General features: G+C 46.2%; 1 protein-coding gene across 1 annotated transcript in view; it reads left to right on the top strand.

The window, feature by feature from the left end:
* Positions 1-1,541: 1,541 nt before the first annotated feature.
* The window catches only part of LOC138360324 (uncharacterized), a 78,087-nt gene continuing 52,893 nt past the window's right edge, over positions 1,542-26,735 (top strand). The window contains exons 1-2 of the mRNA XM_069320242.1: positions 1,542-4,897; positions 22,001-22,131. Coding sequence (XP_069176343.1) covers positions 4,834-4,897; positions 22,001-22,131 — 195 coding nt within the window. The 5' untranslated portion in view covers positions 1,542-4,833. The remainder of the gene's footprint in view (positions 4,898-22,000; positions 22,132-26,735) is intronic.

Below are 26,735 nucleotides of genomic sequence, written 5' to 3'. Positions count from 1 at the left end.
TTTTGACTTAATAGAGTATACCCTAAATTTATCCCCTAAATCATTATAATTATTATAATTATCCCTATACTGTATTTAGTTTCTTGGGTGGTTATTTTTTCTTAAATTCATTTCAACACATATTGACCTATAAATTTCACATATTCGAGTACGAATGCCAAACAATATTTATTAAAACATACAAGTAAATTAATGAATTAGAACTACCTTATACATTATCGATAACTTTAACTTCAATTATCTCTAAAACTAGAGTTTTAACATTGAATCAGCTGCAAAAAATTCAGTTTCTGACTGATTCTCACCATTTTTACATATAGTGTGTGCTGCTGTCTGTTCTACAATTCGATTAGGATGGATTTTTCATAAAACACTAAACGTTTTGAGTTGTAAATTTTGTTGTCTGAATTTGGTGCATATTTCAAATGCCATATTGAAGATTTTTCTTGGGGAAGCCCCATCGGCTCCCCGGAGCTTACTAGGCTGATATGCTAATGTCAGACTTTGGCATCAGTCATGTGTATGGAGTTCTGTAGGCCTACCGAGGACCACGAGCCAGAACCTGGCCCCCTCATAGTGGCATGGGGTGCAATGGCCTATAGAAACCCCCGAGTGGTTGGAAGCATTGTGTCTGCCATCACCCGGGTCAGGCACCCAAAAAGGTAAGCATCCCAAAACAAACCCCTATTCTGGTGAAATTATTGCTACCCAAAGCTGAACAAGTGGATAAAACTTCCCTAAAAGAAACGAGCAAACGATCATGACATCACATGTCGCCGCGCCGCTGTCTGCGCAGGGGAAGGGGGAGCCCCAGACCCCTCATGCCGGCTATCCACCTTTCAGTTCTAAGGCTGATGCTAAAGGCTGAGGTCATGTGCTCTGGCTCCAGTGGTTGTTTCAACACTGTACCTAGTGTGTGGTGACTGTCTTCTAGGTGGTGCATGAGCCGGGAGTGATTCTCCAGTACTCGGCTGCATGTGCCTAGGGTTTCCATCCCTCGGTGCCCTGTAAGTACTGCCCTTAGGGCTTTGGGTTGCCTTCCACAAGTTCCTTGGGGTCTGCCTCTGTTAGGCCATATTCCTGCTTGGTTTTCGACTGCCCTTTGGGCGCTTACGGGTTCTGTCTTCCTGGTTTACCTTAGGGTAAGAGGCAGTTTGCACTGGTGGGGCGCAGGGTACTGCGCAGCTTGCTTTTACCACTTACGGCTGCTGGCTCTGTTCCTTGGGGTACATTGTCCTCTAGTGGGGTTTTCTTTTTCTTTTTCTTTTTGCCTTGTAGGGGGGTCTGCTTGCTTGCCCCCTTTTTGTGCCTCATCAGTGCACGGTTCTCTTCTGGTGGTGCCCCCTGCTTGGTCCCCGTGAGTGTACACGTCCCTGGGGTTCAGCATTAGACAGTTGTTTGGTAGTTTTGGGCTCCGGTTAGCAGTACCCCCCCTGGGATTACCTGGGCGAGAGTTCCTGTAGGTAAACGCTCAGGACCCTGAGAAACCCCGAGGGAGCACGTGGGTCCAATGGATGTGGCCTCAGAGTCCCCCCATGCTTTGTGCGAGTTCGAAGGTTGCTCTGTACCCCCTTGTCTCAGGGTGACTCTCACTGTTTTGCTTCCGTCTGCTACCTGTGGGGTCAGTGTCACCTTCGGTCCAGAGCCCTGCGAGTTTTGTTCCTTGTTTGTGGCTTGATTACCCAGTCTTATGCTGACTATGCTGGTGCAGGCAGCACAGGCGTTCCACAGTGAGTTTCAGTGTTGCAATGCACTCGGTCGTTTGTTCCCTGGGAGCCCCTGGGCTGCCCCGTTTTGGTTGATGTGATGGAGCTTGGGGGTGTTGGATGCTTCGGTTTTGTTTCTTCCGCGCCCCCTTGTCTTTCCCTATTATTGTCTTGAGACTCAGGCGGTCTCGGGAATTTGCCCCTTCCGGGGTAGCAACGGGGGCATTCGAGCCTGTTCCTCCAGCTGTGTTGTATGAGTCTGCCAGTGGGCTCCCTTCCTTAGTACTTGTCCGGTTGCTCGGGCTTTTCTTGTAAGGCTGGGGCTTTGGAGGAACGGCTCGACCCCAGGACCTGCCTTATGGGTTCCCGGGGCTGGTGAAGGGCCGACGTTTAGACCCCACCTGGGTTTTTCTACCCTCTGGGCAGGGCTTGTGGTCACGAGGAGTGGGTTTTTTCTCTCCTCTCTCCGTACATGTTTTTGGGAGTCAGCCCCTCCCCAGGATCGGTTCCTTGTCCCGTGGATCCATCAGGTCTGTCCTGTCGGTGGGTGCGTTCTCCACCCTTCTTGGGACAGGCCTTCACAGTCCTGTTCCCCTTTTCTTGTGGGTCTGCATGACTTTTGGTCTTGGGTGTGACTTTGCCTTCAGTGCCTTCGTGCTTCACGCTTGCTAATTTGTTCTCGAAGGATCGAGAAGGTTTTGCTGCTTACCATGTTTTTGGAATGTCTGACGCCTTCCAGTCCTTTCTGGGGCTTGGTCCTTCTCCATGGACTGTCCTGCACTGCACAGGGATGCCAGATTGGGCTTCTTGTAGCCTGGTTGGGCTCTTTGTAGCCCAAATGGGTGGCTGTGCAATGTTTCTTTTCACTCCTTCCTGCTCTTTTTGACTACGGATGGCGGCTGCCCTGTGTACTCTCATATGGGATTGTCATCCCTGCTGTGCATGCGCCTTGTTTGTTTTGATACAGGCGGTGTGCACGTGAGCTGGGGTTTTGCGCCGCTTTTTCTCTCAATTACTTCACTTCGTGCTTCTCCATTCTCCAGTCCAGGCCCGGTAGCTCCTAGGAATGTTCTGGATTGCTGCTATGGGGCGGACGCGAGGTTTTACCTATGTATGGGTGTTGGGCTTCTCCTTCGTCTCTACCTTCTTCTCCTGCCTGGGTGGCTCTGCCTTCTTTCACTGGTGGTGATCCCAGACTCTTCTTGGCTATGTTGTGTCGTGACACGTTCGTGCCTATCTTCTGCAGGTGAGTTTATGCGGTCTGGCTTCCCTTTTGGCCAGGCGCTGGTTAGTGAGTCTTGGAGATGGATGTACGAATATTTGAACACTGGTGACTGCAGCAGGCCTATTGGGCCATATGAGGCAGCTCCTGTTTCTACCCATCCAGTCCCACTCATATGCATGTCCAGCCCATGCTTGAGTCCAGATATGGGCCCTACCTCCACGAGGTTACTAGTTACAGTGGTGGGGGTATGTGTTATGAGGTGAGTGTTCCTATCTGGGTGTTCTGAGGTAATGTTTTGCAGCAGTTTTCATGCTGTGGATGTGTGTTGGGGATTGGTTGTGGAATTTTGTTGGCCCTTCCGTGCTTCTTCCTGGAGCCTTACTTGTTTGTCTGGGTGAATGGTTGCTAGGGAGGGTCATGACACTGTTTTTCATGGTCTTCTCTGGGTCACTCCTTCCTTGCCCGTCTTGCAGTGACCGGCTTCACCCTTCCATGTACATTGGAGTCTCTGTACGGTGCTTACCTAGTTGTACTTCCCTAGTTGTGTTTGCGGGAGTTGTGCTCTGGCTTTTTGGTCCCACTTTTCACTTGTCTATTGAGCTCATTTGGGCTCTCATTCCACTGGTGTCCCCTGGTGCATGTGCCTCTGGGGTCTCGTGGTCAGTCTTCTCTCTTTTGTTCCTCCCTTTGGGGATCTTAACTATGGTGGTCATATCCTCATGGCTCGTACTCCTTGGTTCGGGTACTAGACTAGTGGCATTTTCACGGTCTCTCTGTGTCCCTTCTCTAAATTCGCTCTTCGGGACTGTCGTCACTGATATCCTGGCAGGCTTGCTGGTGTTGGGATGCTTTTCTGTACGGCAGACGTTCCATCTCCTCCTTTGGGTTTTTTTTGGCGGTCCTTCCTTTTCTTTCTGTCCCTTCTTAGGTAGCCGTGTTGTTGGCGTGTCTCAATTTAACGGCCTAAATGGGGCTGTACCCTGGTTGTTATTTCCGGAGCTCCGGTATTTCTGAAGTTAAGTCTGGTCGGGTAATTTTTCAAGTAACTTTCAGGTTGGATATATTTTATACCGTATAACTAAAATTAAATAGTTAATTGTGTAATTGCGTTCCAATTTAGTGCCATGCCGACGATTAAGCCAGCTGTTGGCTGCTGCATGGATGTGTGAACACGTTCTGATCAAATCCAGATGGGTGGGAAAAATTGGTTCATTCCTTTGTATTGCAAAATATTTCATGTATCAATCAGTGATTGTTAATATTTTCTCAATAAAATTTTAGAGATGCATTTTGTTTTACCCTGAACAGTGCAGGTAATGTATTGTTAATGTTACGACACAGGCTGTGGCTGCCAGGCCATACAATGGCGATCAAGCCTTGTCACTGAGAGCTAGCAAAGACGAAATATATTGAGCTCACCTTTTCTCTGCTAATGATAGAATATACATTTGCAGAGACTAATATGTAGCTTTTGTTGAAAAAAAACTATGTTGTAATACTATAATAAAATTTGTAAATTGACTTTTAATGAAGCTGAAGATTACGAAGGTGTTAAGATTACGTCATCCTCTGCAGCGCTTGTTTAATATTGTTCAGTACAGTTTTATATTGTTTATATTGTATACAGGGTACATACAGTATGTACACTTATTTTCAGGCATTCACTTCACACAACAGCTAGGCTTACTACTAATTCACAAGAGTTCTAATTCTACTTCACAACTAAAATTATTTCTACTGTATATTTAAACTATACAGTATCTTTTTGTCAAGACTTAATCAATCATTAACACTTACAATACTGTAATCTATCAACACTTTTTACACTAATTTATATGCCTTTCAATTATATTTTATGTTGTTAGCGGATGCTCCACGACTTGTCTATATGGCGGGTGCAACATGACTTGTAGGACATTCGTTGCCGGCAAATGCTCCACGACCTGTCAATGGGAATTCAGCATCGGTGGGTGCAGCATGGTTTGTAGAGCATTCGTTGCCAGCAGAAGCTGCACGACTTGTTGATGGGAATTCAGTATCGGCGGGGGCAGCATGGCTTGTAGAGCATTCAAACACCCATGAAAAAGGTGACACCCCTAGGGTCAACACTTGCAGCAGAGGAGCTCCAGCATATTTCAACAATCCTAAGTATTGTAGTACAGGTTGATGGTAGTGAGTGGTGTCCCAGAGAACATAAAGGTATAGTGCTCTTGAAAAATAGGTGAGATAACAGGAAAGTGCTAAGGGAAGTGAAAAATCGGATGAGAAAAAGTTGCCCTAGTGTTTACAGTGCAGAGAAGATCATTCAAGATGGCCACTGGCAAGGGGAAAAACAAAACAGAGCTTGATTTTGAGAGATTCAATGAAGAAAGCATTGATATTAGCAGTCTACATAACAAGTTGGTAAATTTAGATACTATAGTGAACTCTCATGTAGAAATAATTAGTAAATTGAAAGAAAGTAATAACCATTTGAATAGCAAAGTTTTATGTCTTGAGGGTTTAGTGAAAGACTTGTGCAAGGATAAGATTCAATTGGAAACAAATTGCAAAGCCATGGAAGAAGAAAATAAACTCTTAAAAATAGCTTTGGAAGAAGTTAAAGTAAATTTAAACATAAATAACTACAATAGGTTAGGGAAGGAAATTCAACAGGAGAAACAGCTTTTGTCAGCACAGATGGAGGAAGTTACACAGGGAATAGAACAGTGCAAGAAAGATATGCAACTCACTTATGCACAAGTGGCCAAGGAGAAGGAAAAAATAGAAGCAGCAGTAAAGGAAGTCAAACACTGCAGCAACCAAGATAAAACAAACATTAGGCTGGAAGTGAGAAAAGAATTGGCATCTAACCCGAAGTTGGTGCAAAACACAGTTGATCGGAGTAAGTCCCTGATCATTTTTGGCTGCAAAGAAAAGGCGATAACATCTAGGTCAGAAAGAGCTGTAGAAGAAGCTAAAGTAGTAGATAAAATTGTTGGCCTCGTGGAAGGTCTTACAACCATAGAGAATGTGTGCGACTACAGGAGAATAGGCAGGTACGTAAAAGGGAAAGATCGACCTTTGAGGATCACCCTAAACGGTGCCAAACAGATGGAAGAAGTACTAAGGAATGCTAGAAAATTACAAAGTGATGAGGATGGGAAAGGGTGGTCGTTAAGACGAGATCTTTCAAAAGAAGATAGAGAAAAGCTGAAACTGAACCTCGCCAAGGCAAAACATTTAAATGTGAGCAGGAATGAAGAAGAAATCAATTTTTTTCTCTACAAAGTGATAGGGGTAGGCAAACCAGTAAAGTGGTACATAAAGGCAAACCAACAAAATCAATAGAGAGAGGGGGAGTGAAGAATAAGGAGAGGGGGAACAAGTTCCTGAAGATTGCATACACCAACATAGATGGAGTAAGATCGAAGATACTGGAGTTAAGTGATGTAATACAGCTGCAGACACCAGACATTGTTGCACTCACGGAGACAAAACTTGAAGATGTAATTTTAAATGAGGTCATATTCCCAAGGGGCTACTCAATTTGGAGACGGGACAGAAAAATTAGGAAAGGCGGTGGCGTTGCTGTGCTGGTAAAAGAACACCTAAAGGTGAACGAAATAATGACTGCCAATCCACAAGAAGTTGACATAATAGCACGAGAGATCTGCCATGAGGATGATAAACTAATGATAATAAATGCATATAGTCCACCGCCAAGCAGCACATGGTCAAAGGAGGAGCTAGATAGTAAACGTGAAGGTCTTATAACAATAATGAGAGAGATTATAGCGAGAGCGGATAACGATAGATCACGACTGTTGATAGTCGGTGACTTCAACTTGAAATCCATAGACTGGGAAGCATATGAAGCTAAAACAGAAGATTTTTGGACCTGTAAATTTGTAGACCTCATCCTGGAAACATTCTTGTATCAACATGTTAAACAAGCTACGAGGATGAGGGAAGGGGACGTTCCCTCCATGCTAGATTTGATATTTACCAGGAAGGAGGAAGAGATATTTGACATTCAGTACCTTCCTCCCTTGGGTAAAAGTGACCATGTCTTTTTGGGAATAAAGTATGCAATGCGTTATAAGCTGGAAGAAAATAAGGAGTTTGAAGCAGTTGAAAAACCAGACTTCAGGAGAGGACATTATGGTGACCTTAGAAATTTTTTTAGTGAGTATAATTGGACAGACTTGATGCTAGGCAAGGAAGTGAATGAGATGTATGTCAAGTTTTGTGAAATATATGATAAAGGCACAAAAAAATTTATACCAAAACAGAGATGCAGGGCCAGAAAACAGGATTGGTTCGACAGAAATTGTGAGAGGGCAAGAGACCAAAAGACACAAAAATGGAATCAGTATAGGAAGAGGCCAAACCCCCAAACACACCAGCGATACAAAGATGCGAGAAACAACTATACAGCAGTAAGGAGAGAGGCAGAAAGAAATTTTGAAAAAGGGATAGCGGATAAATGTAAAACAGAACCGGGCCTATTCTACAAATTCATAAACAAGAAATTGCAGGTAAAGGATAATATCCAGAGGTTGAAAATGGGAAACAGATTCACGGAAAATGAAAAGGAAATGTGTGAAACATTAAATGAAAAGTTCCAAAGTGTGTTTGTACAAAATGAAATCTTCAGAGAACCAGACACAATAAGAATTCCAGAGAACAACATAGAGCGGATAGAGGTGTCTAGAGATGAAGTGGAAAATATGCTAAAGGAGCTCGGTAAGAACAAAGCAGCTGGCCCAGATGGCGTTTCACCATGGGTTCTGAGAGAATGTGCATCTGAGCTCAGCATTCCACTTCACCTGATCATTCAGGCATCCCTGTGTACAGGAATCGTAGCAGACGTGTGGAAACAGGCTAACATAGTTCCAATCTACAAAAGTGGCAGTAGGGAAAACCCCCTCAATTATAGACCTGTATCATTGACAAGTGTAATAGTGAAAGTATTGGAAAAACTAATCAAAACTAAATGGGTAGAACACCTGGAGAGAAATGATATAATATCAGACAGACAGTATGGTTTTCGATCTGGAAGATCCTGTGTATCGAATTTACTCAGTTTCTATGATCGAGCCACAGAGATATTACAGGAAAGAGATGGTTAGGTTGACTGCATCTATCTGGACCTAAAAAAGGCTTTCAACAGAGTTCCACATAAGAGGTTGTTCTGGAAACTGGAAAATATTGGAGTGGTGACAGGTAAGCTTCTATCATGGATGAAAAATTTTCTGACTGATAGAAAAATGAGGGCAGTAATCAGAGGCAATGTATCGGAATGGAGAAATGTCACAAGTGGAGTACCACAGGGTTCAGTTCTTGCACCAGTGATGTTTATTGTGTACATAAATGATCTACCAGTTGGTATACAGAATTATATGAACATGTTTGCTGATGATGCTAAGATAATAGGAAGGATAAGAAATTTAGATGATTGTCATGCCCTTCAAGAAGACCTGGACAAAATAAGTATATGGAGCACCACTTAAAGAATTCTGATAAAGAAAGAGATCTAGGGGTGGTTCTAGATAGAAAACTATCACCTGAGGACCACATAAAGAATATTGTGCGAGGAGCATATGCCACACTTTCTAACTTCAGAATTGCATTTAATTACATGAATGGCGATATACTTAAGAAATTGTTCATGACTTTTGTTAGGCCAAAGCTAGAATATGCAGCTGTTGTGTGGTGCCCATATCTTAAGAAGCACATCAACAAACCGGAAAAGGTGCAAAGACATGCTACTAAGTGGCTCCCAGAACTGAAGGGTAAGAGCTACGAGGAGAGGTTAGAAGCATTAAACATGCCAAAACTAGAAGACAGAAGAAAAAGAGGTGATATGATCACTACATACAAAATAGTAACAGGAATTGATAAAATCGACAGGGAAGATTTCCTGAGACCTGGCACTTCAAGAACAAGAGGTCATAGATTTAAACTAGCTAAACACAGATGCCGAAGAAATATAAGAAAATTCACCTTCGCAAATAGAGTGGTAGACGGTTGGAACAAGTTAAGTGAGAAGGTGGTGGAGGCCAAGACCGTCAGTAGTTTCAAAGCGTTATATGACAAAGAGTGCTGGGAAGACGGGACACCACGAGCGTAGCTCTCATCCTGTAACTACACTTAGGTAATTACACTTAGGTAATTATTCATTGCTGGCGGAGGCTGCATGACTTGTTGATGGGGATTCAGCATTGGCGGGTGCTGCATGGCTTGTAGACGAAGACGTTTCACGAACAGTTGAAATCATGAATTTATTGATTCTTGTCTGAATCTGATTTTCTTTGGGTAACGTTCTGAGACATTGCTTAACCCTTTAACTGCACAACGCGCCTGCAGGCCCATGTCTGGGGTGCACTATGCGCCTCCAGGTATTTGTATTTTTCATGTTCCATTCAAAACTCCTGCGGCCACATGGGGTTCACATCAGCTTCCTCAGGGCTCTTGTACACAGACGTCATCTTTTAACAAAAATCCTGGTCCACATTCCTGGGTGTGAGAGCCTCAGTAGTGAATGAGCAACCAAGGTTGGCGCTCGCAGCATGAGCGCACAGCACTGCTGTTCAGCGTGTGACCACAGCATTGCCTAATACGTAATGTCAAAAAATATATATAACTTGTATTATTTAGCCATGATAGTATTATAGAAGAGCTTGAGTGTGATAAAGACTGAGTACAATGTTCAAATATCAGTGATTCAATGCTGTTCACGATGTTCACAGCACTACCCACAGCACCACAGCATTATTTCGTCCATCTAGGAATCTTCAAACGACTTCTTAGGTTCCTTTTCAAAATAAACTTGTGGTCAATTATTCATTTACAGGAATTAGGGACCAGGATTGTGGTTATAATTAGCGTTGTGCGTAGTATTGTGGAAGGAGGAATTTTGGTGAGGAAGGGAGAGAATTGAGGTAGCCTCACTGTGTGGCAGCCACTCTTGTTTTGCTCGCCATACTAGCTTCGTGGTTCGCTATGGGGAACACACATGTACATGGGTATATACAGTGTGTGTGTGTGTATATAGTGTAATAACAGCAACAGGAGTATGTTGAGAGGAGCTATTTTGGTGAGGGAGGTGACGTCGTAATCGTAGTGTCGTCTGCTGTCTGCTGTTACAAACCGTTCATTAATGCTCGTGACCCATACAGCAACAAAATCTTGTAGTCTAGGGACATTTACCGATGCTGCAATCTCAAGGTGGGTCACCAGTATAATCCCAGGGTTTGCACAGGCAAGATTTAAAATTAATCACCCCCTTAGGACTAAGAAATCACTCAATTAAAAATAAATATATATTATAAATATACTTAAGTTAATTATCAATATTATAGGTAAATCAACAAATGGGAAATCACATGTAAATCAAAATAAAATTATGTCTCCACAGACAGACTAACATATTACAACAGAACAGAATAGATATAATGTTACAGACTTTACTCCTAGATGTGATCCTTCCGGTGTCCAAACAGTTACTGAATAATGTTCTCACGGCAGGAGCCAATGTCGCTTCTGCACAACATTTTAAGTGACAGTTTTTACTTAATATAAATCTTTCTTACATGGAGCCATATAATGGGAATTACTTAACTAAATTAAGGAATGATCAGATTTACATGTATAAACAGAAATAATGTAGTTACTAATATAATAGTTAAATATTGATAAAATAAAAGAATGTGTTGGCAACTGCCAATAATGGCAGGAAATAATATCCCACAAATATTGCCGTCAAGGTGGACAATAATAACGATTTCCCACAGTCCTGCCAATAAGTGATCAGCACAAACTATAACTTTCTCACGGGAAGCTGACACACAAAAAAAATATAATAACTGTTTCCCACAGTTTGGTCCGCCCACCTATCACCACCACAATATAACCTATCAGCACATACAAGTAATGATATACGCATACAAGAACATACAAGTGCTGATATAAGCATACAAGTAATAATATAATATAGAAACACATACAATTAATAATATAATATATAAGCACATACAAGTAATGATGCATGGAAATAGTACTTATTTTATATTTATATACGTATCCAATAGGGGTACGTAACATCTGTTGTGTGATTTCTCATGCAGTGTATGGTGGCCACTGTACTGTTTGGACACAATACCAGCTTACTTGCATAGTTCTGGTAAATAAAACATGTAGATAGGTATATATAACATGTGTAAATAGTGTAATAAAAACAATAACAGTATGGTGGGAAGAGCTGTGTTGGAGTGAGGGAGGGCTTGTCTGGGTGTGGCTGCTCACACTCGCGATGTTCTGAATGTGTTGATGGTAAATGTATATAGTGTGTGACAGTGTATAGTGTGTACATATGTTGTAAATATACATAAATGAACATGAAACATTGGTGTGAATAACTGTATGATGGGAGGGGAAATGTTGGCGAATACAATGTTGGAGAAGTGAGGGAGAACTGGCTGGGTGTGGCAGCTCACACTCGCAGTGTTCTGAGTGTGTTGATGGTGAATGTATATAGTGTGTGACAGTGTATAATCTGTAAATAGATTGTATATATACATAAATTAGCATGATACATGGTAAATATGTGTACACAAGTGTCATGCACGTAACACAGTGTCCTCGGACAATACGGATGTTTTACTCCATTATATAGTGTACGTGTTCATTATACATAGGATTAGCACGTAAAAACAAATAAAATGTATTTGGAACTGTGCGCAAAAAATGAACAAAAATATATTCGCGGCAACTCGTGCGCCCCGCCCCGGGCGCCCTTCTGGTCCCGGGAGCGTACGTCACGGACGAACGGGGAATGATAACGTCACGCACCAACTTACAGACCCCATAACAGCCAAAGTACAATTTCGATTTTTTTTTTTGACATACCCATACTGAGGGAAGGGTTTTTGACACTTTTGAAATTTTTTTTTTTTTTTTTTAGAGAATATATTTCCTGCACACTGGAGGGGGGTGTCATATTTGGAGGCGGCACAGTTAAAGGGTTAAAAGCTGTGAAGTGTACATAAATATTTCCAACAACCTCATGTTTACTTTTTCTTGAATATTCAATGAGTTCCTAAATTTGTTCCAATCTTTTCTGATATCCGACACCTCTAGGCAGAGCCTCACCAACATCGTCCAAGTCATCATCAGAATCATCAGAGTCATTTCCGAGAACACTTTGAGCAATCTGTTCTTCAGTTAACAATTCATAACCAGGATCGTAATCATTTTCTAACCATTCATTGATATCATTCACTTGTACACCCTGACCAGCTTGGAGTAACATTGTTTGGATCGTTTCTTCAAACCCTTCAAAATCATTGGTGAATTCACTATCACATCTAGGCTTCTCTGTTAACAGTTTCTTCCATGAATTTGTTAGTGTAGTTTCTTTCACTTTATTCCAAAGCCTAGCCCAGTGGAATATTGCTTCCCTAATTGTGTACTTTTCTGTGGGGAGCCCCTACGGTTCCCTGGAGTTTATCGGGCTAATGTATGTTATGTTAGACCGGGACATTAGCTATGGAGTTTAGACCTGCCAGGGACCAGCGCCAGAACCTGGCCCCTTCAGAGAGGTTTCAGGGAGCAATGGCCCTGGAAAACCCCATATGGTTGAGGGTTTTCTTTATCTGCCATCGACCGGGGTTAGGCACCCAGAAAGGTAGGCGTAACAAAACAAACCCCACATGGTAAGAAACTACAACAAAAACCGAACAGAGAGGTAGAAACTGTCTGCAATCCCAAGGAAACAATCAAACAATCAATTTACTTCCACGCCGGTCGTCCGTGCAGCCCTCCCCTCCCCGCGAAGGGGGAGGGGGTGCCCCGGACTTCACCACGCCGGCTGCCTTCAGTTCGCAAGCCAGTGTCAACAAGGATAGACGCTTCTCTGGCCTCAAATTCCTGGTTGGTATTTGCCTCATGTGGCGTTCTCTACTGTTTTTGTGTGGTGTGTGGTGGCCAGGAGTACTTCATCAGTGCCGGGGCTGCATGCGCTTAGGGGCTGCCTTCCCTTGGCGCCCTGTGAGTACTGCCCCTGCGTGTCAGAGTTATCTTCCCTGGGGCGTTCGGGAACCGCTCCCATAGGGGTTCTTGCTGCTCGGCATTTGCCTCGCCCTTGGGCCCAGCTGGGGCTTGGGGCCCTTGTTTGGCCTTGGATAGGGACTGGTATTGTGCTGGTTAGGGCGTCAAGGTGTTGCGCGGCCTGCCACCTAAGCGGTGATCGGTTCCTGTTGCCTCTGGGGACGGTGTACTTTTGCGGGGTTTTTCTTTTGTTTTTTTGTTTGCCTGGTGGAGGTTCTGCCTCGTGGGTCTACAGTTCCCCTGGTATTGTTTTGGTGGCCCTCTGCTAGACCCCCATGCTTGTACACGTCCCAGGGGTTTTCAGTATTATAATCTACCCCTTGTTTTGTTTGTGTTTCTTAACTGGTTAGCAACACCTTTCCGGGGCTTCCCGTAGTTGTTACCCCTACGGGCCTTGGAAACCCCTGTCGGGGCTCGGGGACCCATGGATGCGTCTCCCGAGTTCCAACCTGTCTTGTGCGGGTTTGAAGGTTGCAGTGTGCCCTTGTCTCAGGGTGACAGTCACCTGTTTTGCCTCCGTCATGCTGCCTGTTGGGTCAATGACACCTTTGACCCGGAGTCTTGCGAGTCATGTTCTCTGCTTGTGCTCCAGTTTTACCCTGAGGATTTTCCTGTTAGGGTACAGGCAGCATCAGCGTTGCATGTTAGGTTTAGGTTATTGCAACATGCTAGGTTGGTTTCCCCCCCGGATGCCCCGAGGCTGCCCCATTTTGGTTTTAGGGACCCTGACCTGGGGGTGTTAGTCGCTTTGGCTTTGGCTCCTGCCGCGCCCCCTGGTCCTTCCCCTGTGGTTCTTCCTGCACCTCCCTCCACCCCCCACCCCCGTGTCCAGCTCCAAAACGTCTGAGGGTTTCGGCCTCGGCACAGGGTTTAGTTGGTACTGAGACTCGGGCTGCCTCGGGGGCTGCCCCATCTGGGTCGGGGACGGAGGCATTTGAGCCGGTTCCTCCTGCCGAGGATTCTGGGTCTCACCAGCAGACCCCTTTCTTGTCTGCCTTTCCCTTGGACTCTACCTTTTCTTCAGGGGTAGAGGGTTTGGAGGACGGCTCTGCCCCGGGTCCCGACGTGGGGGATCCTGGGGCTGGGAGGAGTTAACCTGGGAGCCTTGAGCCCCCTTTGACCCCGCTTGGGTGCTTTTGCCTTCCTCACGGGGCTTATTGTTGCATGGGGAGGGATTTTCTTACCCCCCCCTTCCCTGTATGAGTATGATTTCGGTTCGGCTCCTTCCCGGGTTCAATTCCGGGCGCCTTTGGGTACCTCGGATCCGTCTTCCCAGAGGTTTTCTACTTCTCATATCTCCGCAAAGGTGGCTCGGGAAGTTCTTGCTGCATACCTCTTGCGAGACCCGGGTTATGCCTCTGCTATGGATCCGTCCTCGTTTGAGTTCGGTTCCTCTTCCCAGTTTTGAGTGCGTTTGGAGGTTCCGGAGTCTTCCTGGCCGGCAGACTGCCCTTTCTTTTTGTTGGGGGCGTGTCATGGGTTCTGTCGGACCCGCACACTTGATTGGTGGGAAACTTCTACTTTTATGCAGGTTTACTTGGGGGCGAGTTTGAGCACCTTAACCCTCAAACCGCGCATATCATATATAAATGATATCAGTGACAAAACCAAAACCGCGCACATCATTTATATATGATTTCGTGTCTAGCGCTATAATTTAAACGCCCTGCCTGGGATAGGGGCAGCTATAGTACAGCCACGACCGATAGTTGCCAGATGTCGCCTAGAAAAAAATCCAGGCCAACATTCTTGGGTGTTACAGCGTCAGTATTGAGCAAGCCACCAAGGGTGGCGCACGCAACACGAGCTCACAGCACCGCTGTTCAGCTTGTGACCACAGCATCGCCTACAAATACCATAATATAAATGATACTGCTATTATTTAGCAGTGATAGTATTACTGAAGCCCCCTGACTGTGATAAAACTGACCAGGATTCTGATAATAGCAGGATTGTGGTGATATTTAGCGCTGTGCTCCATGGAGGGAGGAGTAAGGCTGTGGGAGGGAGGGTTGTGGCGTCGTTTTCTGGCTGTGTGTGGCCACCATTTATTGACTGCACTCACCATACCAGCTTAGTAGTTCGATATGGTGAACACAAATGTAGATACTTATATATAACGTGTGTATAGTGTGAGATAACAGTGAGAGGAGTAGGTTGGGAGCCGCCATTTTGGTGAGGGAGGAGCGTCGTCTGCACGACTTGGCGTGTTGTTTACTGATGGCCACTATGGTCTTTGGGCACCATACCAGCTTATTTGTTCAGGTATGGTGAATAAAATAGGTAGATACTTATATATAATGTGTGTATATAGCGTAATAACACCACAAACAATATTGTTGAAGGACAAATATTAGTGCGTCTGGCCTTGAGGGCGGCCGCCGATCAGCTGACTGTGTGAGTAGCTACGTCTTATGGCTTTTATTCACCATACAAGCTTAGATGTACAGTTATGGTGAACAAAACATGTAAATACATATATATAGCGTCTGTGTATAGTGAATAAATACAGAAAGAGTATTGTGGGAGGTGAATGAGGGTGAGTGTGGTGGTGTTGAGGGAGGGAGTGGCAGTGAGTGGCTCGCTGGTGTTTGGCGGTCACTCCTCGTTGCTTTTTGACTCACAAGACCAACTTAGTAGTTCGTTATGGTGTACAAAACATGCAAATACTTATATATAACCTGTGTATATAGTGTAACAACAGCAAAACTATTTGTTTATTGTTTTATGAACATAATAATTGAATCACTAATATGCACACCATAATTTTGAGTACAGCGATGGTTCACACATTTTATAATATAAATATACCACAATTCACTGTATGGAATAATATTACTGCAAAAAACTAAGAAAAAATCAGAGACATTGAAATAATTAGGTAATAATATATTTGTGGCAACTGCCGTCTGACAGCTCGGGCGGAGTAGACCTCGTCTGGCGAAGGCTCTGCCAACGCCCCTTTTTTGCCACACTTCCCTACCCTATTGCGGCTAAAATATGCCACCTACGATTTTTTTTTTTATTTTTTCCGTGATCAGGGAACAAAAATGAACACTTCTATAAGACGAAAGAATTTTTTGGATTTTTTTTTTTTGTTGCGCCTGTGGGTGTGAATTCCATTTGGGCCCCTAGCGGTCTGAGGGTTAACGTGTGTTTGTTCGCACCCGTGCTTTCTCGGGATGTTGGCCTTTTCCAGCTTCACGTGCAGGTTCCTCAGCTTTCGGCTTTGTTGGTTGCGGAGGAGTTGCGCTCCCATGGACATTTGGCTTCGGTCTTGCTCTTCTTTTCCCTTCTCGGGCTGTCTTCTGCTTGGCTTGAGGAGGATGTAGGAGCGTTGCATGAAGGGCCTTCATCTGGGGCGCTGACTTCAGCAGCTAGGGCATCGGCTGCAATGTTGAAGCTCTTTGCGCCCATCTTGAAGGAAGCGGTGTCTCTGTTTTTTGCTTCTCGCCTCGCATGCCATCAGGTGGTGCTCGCCCTCCTTTTTGAATCTGCTTGGCTCTTAGGTTTTCGTCTCCGTTTTGTCCGTTGCTGTTTGTAGAGACTGCGGTCTCTCAGTTTCTGCATGCAACTTCGTCTAGTTGTCGTCCTATGGCGGACTTGTTGATTCTCCGAAGCGGTCGTTCTCGGCAGTTTCAGAGGGGTCGTGCTAGGGTTCCGGGTTCCGCTGGTCGAGGCAGGCCATTGGTGCCAGTTTCTGAGCCGTTGTTCCTTTCGGGACCAGCATCGTCTGGTCGGCGCAGTGATCGCATCTCCCTGTTTGACGGTTGGGTTCTTGTAAGGGGCGTCGGCCCTTTCGTGGTTTGCCCCGTTGATGGGGTGATGGGGGGGAGGCTCGCTCTGTTTGCCCACGCTTGGTCCCACGATTTGTGGACCTTTTCAGTCGTGTCATCCGGCCTGCGGTGGCGTTGGGCGACTATCCCTCCTTTGGGGGGTTCATGGCTAACAGTGTAACGGGGGGGTGGGGGAAATAGCTCTATCTTGTCCATTATTCCACCCCCCAGTTAACTAACGAGACCGGGGGAAACAGCTCTCTCTAGTCCGTTATCCCGTCCCCATTTAGCTAACTATTCTAGAGCACTCCCAGAGTTCCTAAGGCAACCTCTCTGGTTCAACACCTTGTAACCTAGGTATTCGACTACCTAGGTGCTAAGACTACAAGGCGCCGTCACTTGATCAGTTACCCGAAACTCTAGAGAGAACTCTAGAATACCGAATCATTGCCACAAACGTATAAGAGAAAACGAAAGGAAAGAAATGAATAGTGAAGTAATTAGTGAGGGTTTGGGGTGAGAGGTAGAGAGGTGGGAGTTGCGAGGAGGGTCATTAGTTGAAAGCGAGAGTTCAGAGAGGGGTGGAGGGAGAGGTATAGATAGGTAGAAGTAGAAGAGTAGATAGTAGAAGTAGAAAGTAGATAGTAGAAGACGAAATGCTGCCACCATCCATTCATGATCATTACATACAAGACAAGGAATGGAACTTGCCTGTATCACAAAATTCTCAAAGGATGTTATCATGAGTTCATTATTAGTATGTTCCCTCTGTACCATGTATCAACTCCAAACATGTACTCATTAATATCTTGAATCTAGTAACCACCGAGGCTTTCTCACCTCAACTCAAAGCTCTAGGGAACAAAGACGATTTAAATAATAAGTTCATATATTTCACATACTAAGTATCATAATATAAGCAATCCACTTAAAATGTTAAAGATTAGTATTCAAAGTGAGTCATCCTCCAAGAATCTGAGAACACTACAATTGACTGCCCCTGATCTTCACACAACACTTGTAAAACACGACCAAGTCACCTTACTGCTCAACTCACCAAGTGTGTGCCTATAGCTGGATAGAGAGGGGGGGGGGGTCTGTAGTTGACGGAGACTCCCGCCCTGCCGGCCGACAGCCTCCCTGCTAGGGCCGTCTGCTCTGCTCTGCTGACTGCCGTTCTGTCTTGATGCCAATGCTCTATGCTCCCTCAGTATATATTGGGGACCCTAGTACTAACTCCGCCCACAAGTAGATAGCCTCCGGCACTACCAAGCCACTCCTTAAACGTCGGCATGTTTGAAGGCTACCAGACTACAATTATAAGCTTAGCGGAAGCAAGGTGAAATTCTCATGATCTGACCTCAGGTCACTTGAGGTCATTAACGCTTTGAGGTGTGAGATCTCAGGCCGACAAACTGGCGCCTCTCAGATCCTTGTCTGTGACTCATGTACTCTATGTATGTATTAAACTAAACCAAACACTTTTACAGTGTTACAACAGGGCAGGTTTCTTCTCCTGCAGTTCGTCAAGTCGTTTTGGAGTGGGTGCACTTGGATTCCTTGCCCCTCCTTTCGGATGACTACTGTCTCAGGTTCGGCTTCTGTTGGAGCCGGGTGCCTGGATGGTGTCCCTGGACCTCAAGGACGCCTATTGGCACGTTCCTATTCATCCAGGGTTCAGGGACTGGTTAGGTTTTGTGGTGGGGCATCACGCTTACCATTTTCGATGCCTACCTTTTGGCTTGAATCTGGCACCTCACGTTTTGACACGTCTGACCCGGGTTGTGGTGACCCATCTGCGTCTTCTAGGGATTTGGGTTTTGGCCTCTCTCGATGACTGGCTGGTGTGAGCTCCCAGTCAGTCAGCTTGTCTGCTCGCCAGGGATATGGTTCTTTCCCAGCTCGCCAGGTTCGGGTTCCTGGTGAACTGGAGGAAGTCCCATCTGGTTCCGTACCAGGTTCGGACCTGGCTGGGTGTTGTTTGGGATTCTCGGACCACTTCTTTGTCTCTCCCTCCAGAGGCATTGTGGCGGCTGCGGGACCGCCGTCGGCTGTTTCTGATGGGGTCCCGGGTCACTCAGCAGTTGCTCGAGCGGTTGTGTGGGAGTCTAAACTTCGCTGTGCTAGTCTACCCGCCTGGTCGGGTTTGGCTTCGGCGTCTGTTTTGGTTCCTTCGGGGACGTCCCTTCCGCCTCTCTCGCGATCGTTGGGTTCGTCCTCCGGGGGCCTTGTGTCGGTTGCTGCATCACCGGCTTCCTCTTCGGGGTTTTCGGGGTTCGGTGCCTTGGCGCCTTCCCGAGCCCTCGCTCGATGTGTTCATGGATGCGTTGTCTCTCGGCTGGGGCTTTGTGACCAGTGCTCACCAGGCAGGCCAGGGACGGTGGGGTCCATCCTTCTGTCGGGCTCACAGCACGGTTCGGGAGTTCGCGGCTGTCTGGTTCGCGCTTCGGAGGGTTCGGTTCGCTCAGGGATCGACCATTCGCCTCCATTTGGACTGTTCTCCAGTGGTTTATTGCTTGAACCGCGGGGGTTCTCTTCGGTCCTTGGCTCTTTAGGGTTCGTCCCTTTGAGTGGTTCGTCTGCTGGATTCTTGGGGTTTGGCTCTCCATGCGGTTCATGTCTGGGGAGTGTCCAACATTCTGGTGGACACTCGCTTCCATCCCCTGTCCATGGAGTGGACAGTCGACGACGACTCGTTTCGTTGGATCTGCCAGACATACGGTCTCCCAGATGTGGACCTCTTCGCGCCGGCGTGGTCTCGACGTCTCCCAATCTACGTGACGCCCTTCCCCGACTGCGAGGCATTCGCGGTGGATGCCTTTAGGCAGGACTGGTCGAGGTGGGGTTACCTGTACCTCTTCCCCCTGGTCCAGCTGTTGCTTCGGGTTCTGGTTTGGTTGGAGACATTCCCAGTGAGAGTAGTCCTTGTGGGTTTCCAGTGTTGTTGGCTCGGTGCCCGAACCCGGGATGTTTCCCGCGGCTCCGCCTCTTTCAGCAGGTCGGTCCGATCCGGTACGGGGCTGGTTCGACCTTCTCTTCTGCTCTTCGCGTCTAGTCTTTTTGACCTGGTGTATCACCAATTCTATGGTGATCAGGTGACTTTGTTCATGGTGTCCCACCTGAGAGCTTCATCTCAGCTACAGTATGAAGTTTCCTGGCATTCTTTTTGCCATTTTCTGGCTCTTCGTAGGTTGCCTTTTCTTTCGGATCAGGTTGTCTTGTCCTTTCTTTCTTTCTTGGCTTTTTGAGGACCGTCATTTGATGCCTAATACTGTCGCCTCATATCGTGCAGCGCTGGCGGAGCTGCTCAAGCTAGCTTTCGGGGTAGACGTCACATCCGCCCTGTTTCGTAAGCTTTCCCGTGCTATGTTTCACCTCCGGCCTGCTCATGCGCCTCCTGAGCCATCCTGGTCCTTGGACAGGGTGCTCTCCTATCTATCCTCTCCTCGGTTTGTGGTGGCCGCTTCGGTTCCAGAATGTTTTTCCAAGGCTTTGTTGTAGTTGCCATTGGCCTCTGGGGGCCAGATGGGGGAGCTTCATGCTCTCCTCCGGCGCAGGGGTTTCTGCTCTTTTGGTCCTGGGGGTAGGTTTGTCCGTTTGCAGCCTTCTCCATCTTTTCTGGCGAAGAACGAGATGACTGCTTTCCGGAGGGGTTCGTGGGTAATTGATGCTTGGTTGGTTCGGTCGGGGGTGCATCATGTGTTGTGTCCAGTTGCAGCACTTCGCCGTTACCTGCGCGCTTCAGCCGGGGTGGCTGGGGATGCGCTTTGGGTTGATCCGGTTTCCCTCATTCCCTGTTCCAGGGCTCGGGTCTCCCAGGTTGTCCGCAGGGTTATTAAGTCTAGCCAGCCTGCGGTCTATCCTCGTGCCCATGACGTTAGGAAGTTTGCGGCTTTGGCTGCCGTGTTTGATAATATGTCTTGGGCACATATTCGGGCTCGTGGATTTTGGAAGTCGAACAGGGTCCTGGCCGCCCTTTATTTGGTGAACATCTCTGCTCCTTGGCGTTCTTGTATTGCTTTGGGTCGCAGGTTACAGCCAGTTGTCTCGACTTTGCATTGGGGAGTTTGCGGCAGCTGCCTCCTGGGTAAGTCCCTATTTTCCTTTCCTTCATTAAAAGTATTTACATTCATGTTCACCATAACGAACCACTTAGTTGGTATGCGGAGTGGCAGCCAGTGGCAGCCCGCCACTGGCTGCCACTCCCTCCCTCCCTCACCTGACCTGACTCGCCACCATTCTCCTCCCACCATACTGTTTTTGCTTTTATATACAGACGTTATATATAAGTATCTGCATGTTTTGTTTACCATAGCGAACAACTAAGCTGGTATAGTGAGTCCAGACAGTAAAAGATGGTCACACAGGGGTCAGCAGACAATGCTACCTCCCTCCCCACCTAGATTACTCCTCCCACTACAGCGCTAATTATCACAACAATACTGCTATTATCAGAATCCTGGTCACTTTTATCACAGTCAGGGGTTTTCTGTAATATCATCGCTAAATAATAGCATGAACATGTATATTATGGCATTTTTAGGCAATGCTGTGGTCACAAGCTGAACAGCAGTGCTGTGAGTTCATGCTGCGTGTGTCAGGCTTGGTAGCTCACTCAATACTGAGGCCCTCACACCCGGGAATTTGGCCCACGATTAAAAAAAAAAAATAGCGTCTGTTTACAAGAGCCCTGATGAACGTGAGGTTTACCCCGTGTATCTGCGAGCCGTTTAAATCTTGCGTAGTACTCCAATACATCATTAAGAGGGGCCTCGTAGCCTGGTGGATAGCGCGCAGGACTTGTAATTCTGTGGCGCGGGTTCGATTCCCGCACGAGGCAGAAACAAATGGGCAAAGTTTCTTTCATCCTGAATGCCCCTGTTACCTAGCAGTAAATAGGTACCTGGGAGTTAGTCAGCTGTCACGGGCTGCTTCCTGGGGGTGGAGGCCTGGTCGAGGACCGGGCCGCGGGGACACTAAAAGCCCCGAAATCAACTCAAGATAACCTCAAGATGAATCATATGATGGGATGCGCAATTTATAGCAAGTCACTCAATCGATCATATGATGTGTTGCGCAACTTAAGGGTTAAATATCAAACAATATATATATTTAAATATTGTACAAATAACTTATATAAGGCCTTTGTTTCATGTAATTTTAGAAATGGATACTTAACTAATCTTTCACCTGTTTTACAGAGTTGGCGAATTGCAGAAGTGAATCTCATAGAAATGCTGTTGATAGAGTAAAACGGTTGAAAAAAGCATATAAGTTTGCAATGAAGTGCATAAACATCTATGAAAAGATGCACACTCAGCAAAAAACTGAGGTACAGTATTGATTTTAAATAGTTATTAATTAATAAATTTTCTTAGATGGCTAGTTTATTTTTTTTTTTAAGGTTTTGTATATTTTGTTTTGTACTTCCCTACATTATGTTTTCTGTGGGGAGCCCCTACGGCTCCCTGGAGCTTATCGGGCTAATGTATGTTATGTTAGACCGGGACATTAGCTAAGGAGTTCAGACCTACCAGGGACCAGCGCCAGAACCTGGCCCCTTTAGAGAGGTTTCAGGGAGCAATGGCCCCGGAAAACCTCCCTGTTGTTGGGGGTTTTCCTTACCTGCCATCAACCGGGGTTAGGCACCCAGAAAGGTAGGCATAACAAAACAAACTATACATGGTAAGAAACTAAAACAAAAAAATCCGAACAGAGAGGAAAAAACAATCCCAAGGAAACAAGCAAACAAGCAAACATCACACTTTACTGGTGCGCCGATTGTCCGCGCTGCCCTCCCCGCCCCGAGAGTAGGAGCCCTGGACCTCACCGTTCCAGCTGCCTAGCACCAGTTCATAAGCTAATGTCAAACAGGACAGATGCTTCTCTGGCCTCAGTTTCCTAGGCGATGTTTGCCTTCATGGCGTTCACTGCCGTGTGTTGTGTTGTGTTGTGCGGTGGCCAGGTGTTCCTCATCAGTACCGGGGCTGCATGCACTTAAGGGCTTCCTTCCCTAAGCGTCCTGTGAGTACTGCCCCTGCGTGACAGGGTTATCTTCCCTGGGGTGTTCAGGAACCATTCCTGTAGAGGTTCTTGCTGCTTGGCTTTTGCCTCACCCTTGGGGCCAGCTGGGGCTTGGGGCCCTTGTTTGGCCTTGGGTAGGGACTGGTATTTGCTTATTGGGTAGGGACTGGGGTGCTTACGATGTCCAGGAAGAGTTCACTGACTGGTGGAAAACTTTCCCATTCTATTACAGATTACAATTAATGATTCCCTCATATGACAAGTTTGATCACACAAGTGGACCACACAAGTGGACCACACAAGTGGACCACACAAGTGGACCACACAAGTGGACCACACAAGTGGACCACACAAGTGGACCACACAAGTGGACCACACAAGTGGACCACACAAGTGGACCACACAAGTGGACCACACAAGTGGACCACACAAGTGGACCACACAAGTGGACCACACAAGTGGACCACACAAGTGGACCACACAAGTGGACCACACAAGTGGACCACACAAGTGGACCACACAAGTGGACCACACAAGTGGACCACACAAGTGGACCACACAAGTGGACCACACATGTGGACCACACATGTGGACCACACAAGTGGACCACACATGTGGACCACAAGTGGTCCACAAGCTTACGATGTTGGGACAGAGTTCACAGAATGGTGGAAAACTTTCTCATCCAATCACAGATTACAATTAATAATTCCTTCATAAGACAAGTTGGATCACACAAGTGGATTACACAACAAGTGAACCATATGAACCAAACACCAGCCAGAATGGTCCACACAGTAAGTAAAGCATATTAACCAAACACCAGTCAGAGTGATCCACACAAGTGAACGACTGAGTTTCCAGTATTTTCGTTCACTGATTTCTGGCACACGTATCTTTGTACATTAATTTAAAGGCTGAACCGTGATTACCTAGCTACATGTGGTAAAATCTCCTTATAGACATTTTCTGTGATGAAACAAGATGAGTGAGGGTGGACAGACAAGAGAATACTGTATTGTAAACCTCACTTTACAGTGAGGTTTCACTCACTTTCGTCTGTGTCATCATAGTTCAGTGACTCATGACTTTAAAAGGTTCAAATTAATAAATCATTTCTAAAACCAGTGTTTTACTGTAATAGCTTTTTATTATTCGAATTAAACAAAACTAAATAAAACCGAAAATGTACTGTAATATGATAGACATCTGCTATTTGAGAAATTACATTATGCTATTGGAACAATAACTCTAGAGCGAGTGGACGGGTCTAATCCGTGCGCACACCACCATGCGTTTTTCGTTCAATTTCGTCGCCACAGTTCAGTGACTACAGCCTCGAAATAATAAAATTAATAAATCGGTTCTAAAAGGAGTTTTTTATATCTCATTATTCTAACAATGTTACTAAACTAAATATATAACCCAAAAATATATAATTTGATGTAAATCCAATATTTGAATGAAATTTATGTTACTGGGTCTGGCTTAAACACCAGCCTACTGCAGGGTGTATAGACCTAGTCTTCATTCATACAGTAGGCATCCAGTGCCATTAGCTTTTTCTGCAAGTGACATGTTTGGCCGCCAGTGGAAAAATAATCATAATAACCCACTAGCTTTTATCAACACCTAAGGATGATGAAAGTTATTTGTCTCAAGGACATGACAAAAGGAAGGAAACAAATGAAAATGAGTCAATATTTTTCACAAACTAGTAGCAGAAAATCAACCAGAACAGCCGTACCCAGCACGAGCACAGCCGTACCCAGCATGAGCACAGCCGTACCCAGCACCAGCATAGCCGTTACCAGCATGAGCACAGCCGTACCCAGCACAAGCACAGCCGTACACAGCATGAGCACAGCCATACCCAGCACCAGCACAGCCGTTACCAGCATGAGCACAGCCGTACCCAGCATGAGCACAGCCGTACCCAGCATGAGCACAGCCGTACCCAGCACCAGCATAGCCGTTACCAGCATGAGCACAGCCGTACCCAGCACGAGCACAACCGTACCCAGCATGAGTACAGCTGTACCTAGCACCAGCATAGCCGTTACCAGCATGAGCACAGCCGTACCCAGCACGAGCACAGCCGTACCCAGCATGAGCACAGCCGTACCCAGCACCTGCATAGCCGTTACCAGCATGAGCACAGCCGTACCCAGCACCAGCACAACCGTACCCAGCATGAGCACAGCCATACCCAGCACCAGCACAGCCGTTACCAGCATGAGCACAGCCGTACCCAGCACGAGCACAACCGTACCCAGCATGGGCACAGCCATACCCAGCACCAGCACAGCCGTTCCCAGCACCAGCACAGCCGTTCCCAGCACCAGCACAGCCGTTCCCAGCACCAGCACAGCCGTACCCAGCACACCAGCACAGCCGTTCCCAGCACCAGCACAGCCGTTCCCAGCACCAGCACAGCCGTTACCAGCACAGCCGTTCCCAGCACCAGCACAGTCGTACCCAGCACCAGCACAGTTGTACCCAGCACCAGCACAGCCGTACCCAGCACCAGCACAGCCGTACCCAGCACCAGCACAGCCGTACCCAGCACCAGCACAGCCGTACCCAGCACCAGCACAGCCGTACCCAGCACCAGCACAGCCGTACCCAGCACCAGCACAGCCGTACCCAGCACCTGCACAGCCGTACCCAGCACCTGCACAGCCGTACCCAGCACCAGCACAGCCGTACCCAGCACCAGCACAGCCGTACCCAGCACCTGCACAGCCGTACCCAGCACCTGCACAGCCGTACCCAGCACCAGTACATCCGTACCAGCACCACACATTTGTAATTACCTAAGTGTAGTTACAGGATGAGAGCTACGCTCGTGGTGTCCCGTCTTCCCAGCACTCTTTGTCATATAACGCTTTGAAACTACTGACGGTCTTGGCCTCCACCACCTTCTCACTTAACTTGTTCCAACCATCTACCACTCTATTTGCGAAGGTGAATTTTCTTATATTTCTTCGACATCTGTGTTTAGCTAGTTTAAATCTATGACATCTTGTTCTTGAAGTTCCAGGTCTCGGGAAATCTTCCCTGTCGATTTTATCAATTCCTGTTACTATTTTGTACGTAGTGATCATATCACCTCTTTTTCTTCTGTCTTTTAGTTTTGGCATATTTAATGCTTCTAACCTCTCCTCATAGCTCTTGCCCTTCGGTTCTGGGAGCCACTTAGTAGCATGTCTTTGCACTTTTTCCAGTTTGTTGATGTGCTTCTTAAGATATGGGCACCACACAACAGCTGCATATTCTAGCTTTGGCCTAACAAAAGTCAAGAACAATTTTTTTAGTATATCTCCATCCATGTATTTAAAAGCAATTCTGAAGTCAGAAAGCATAGCATAGGCTCCTCGCACAATATTCTTTATGTGGTCCTCAGGTGATAGTTTTCTATCTAGAACCACCCCTAGATCTCTTTCTTTATCAGAATTCTTTAAAGATTTTTCACAGAAAAGCTGAAACTGAACCTCGCCGAGGCAAAACATTTAAATGAGCAGGAATGAAGAAGAAATAAATTCTTTTTTCTACAAAGTGATAGGGATAGGCAAACCAGTAAAGTGGTACATAAAGGCAAACCAACAAAATCAATAGAGAGAGGGGGAGTGAAGAATAAGGAGAGGGGGAACCAGTTCCTGAAGATTGCATACACCAACATAGATGGAGTGAGATCGAAGATACTGGAGTTAAGTGATGTAATACAGCTGCAGACACCAGACATTGTTGCACTCACGGAGACAAAACTTGAAGATGTAATTTTAAATGAGGTCATATTCCCGAGGGGCTACTCAATTTGGAGACGGGACAGAAAAATTAGGAAAAGCGGTGGCGTTGCTGTGCTGGTAAAAGAACACCTAAAGGTGAAGGAAATAATGACTGCCAATCCAC

This window comes from Procambarus clarkii, unplaced genomic scaffold (assembly GCF_040958095.1).
Source record: "Procambarus clarkii isolate CNS0578487 unplaced genomic scaffold, FALCON_Pclarkii_2.0 HiC_scaffold_107, whole genome shotgun sequence".
Taxonomy (NCBI): domain Eukaryota; kingdom Metazoa; phylum Arthropoda; class Malacostraca; order Decapoda; family Cambaridae; genus Procambarus; species Procambarus clarkii.
This window is presented reverse-complemented; position numbering and strand designations above follow the sequence as displayed.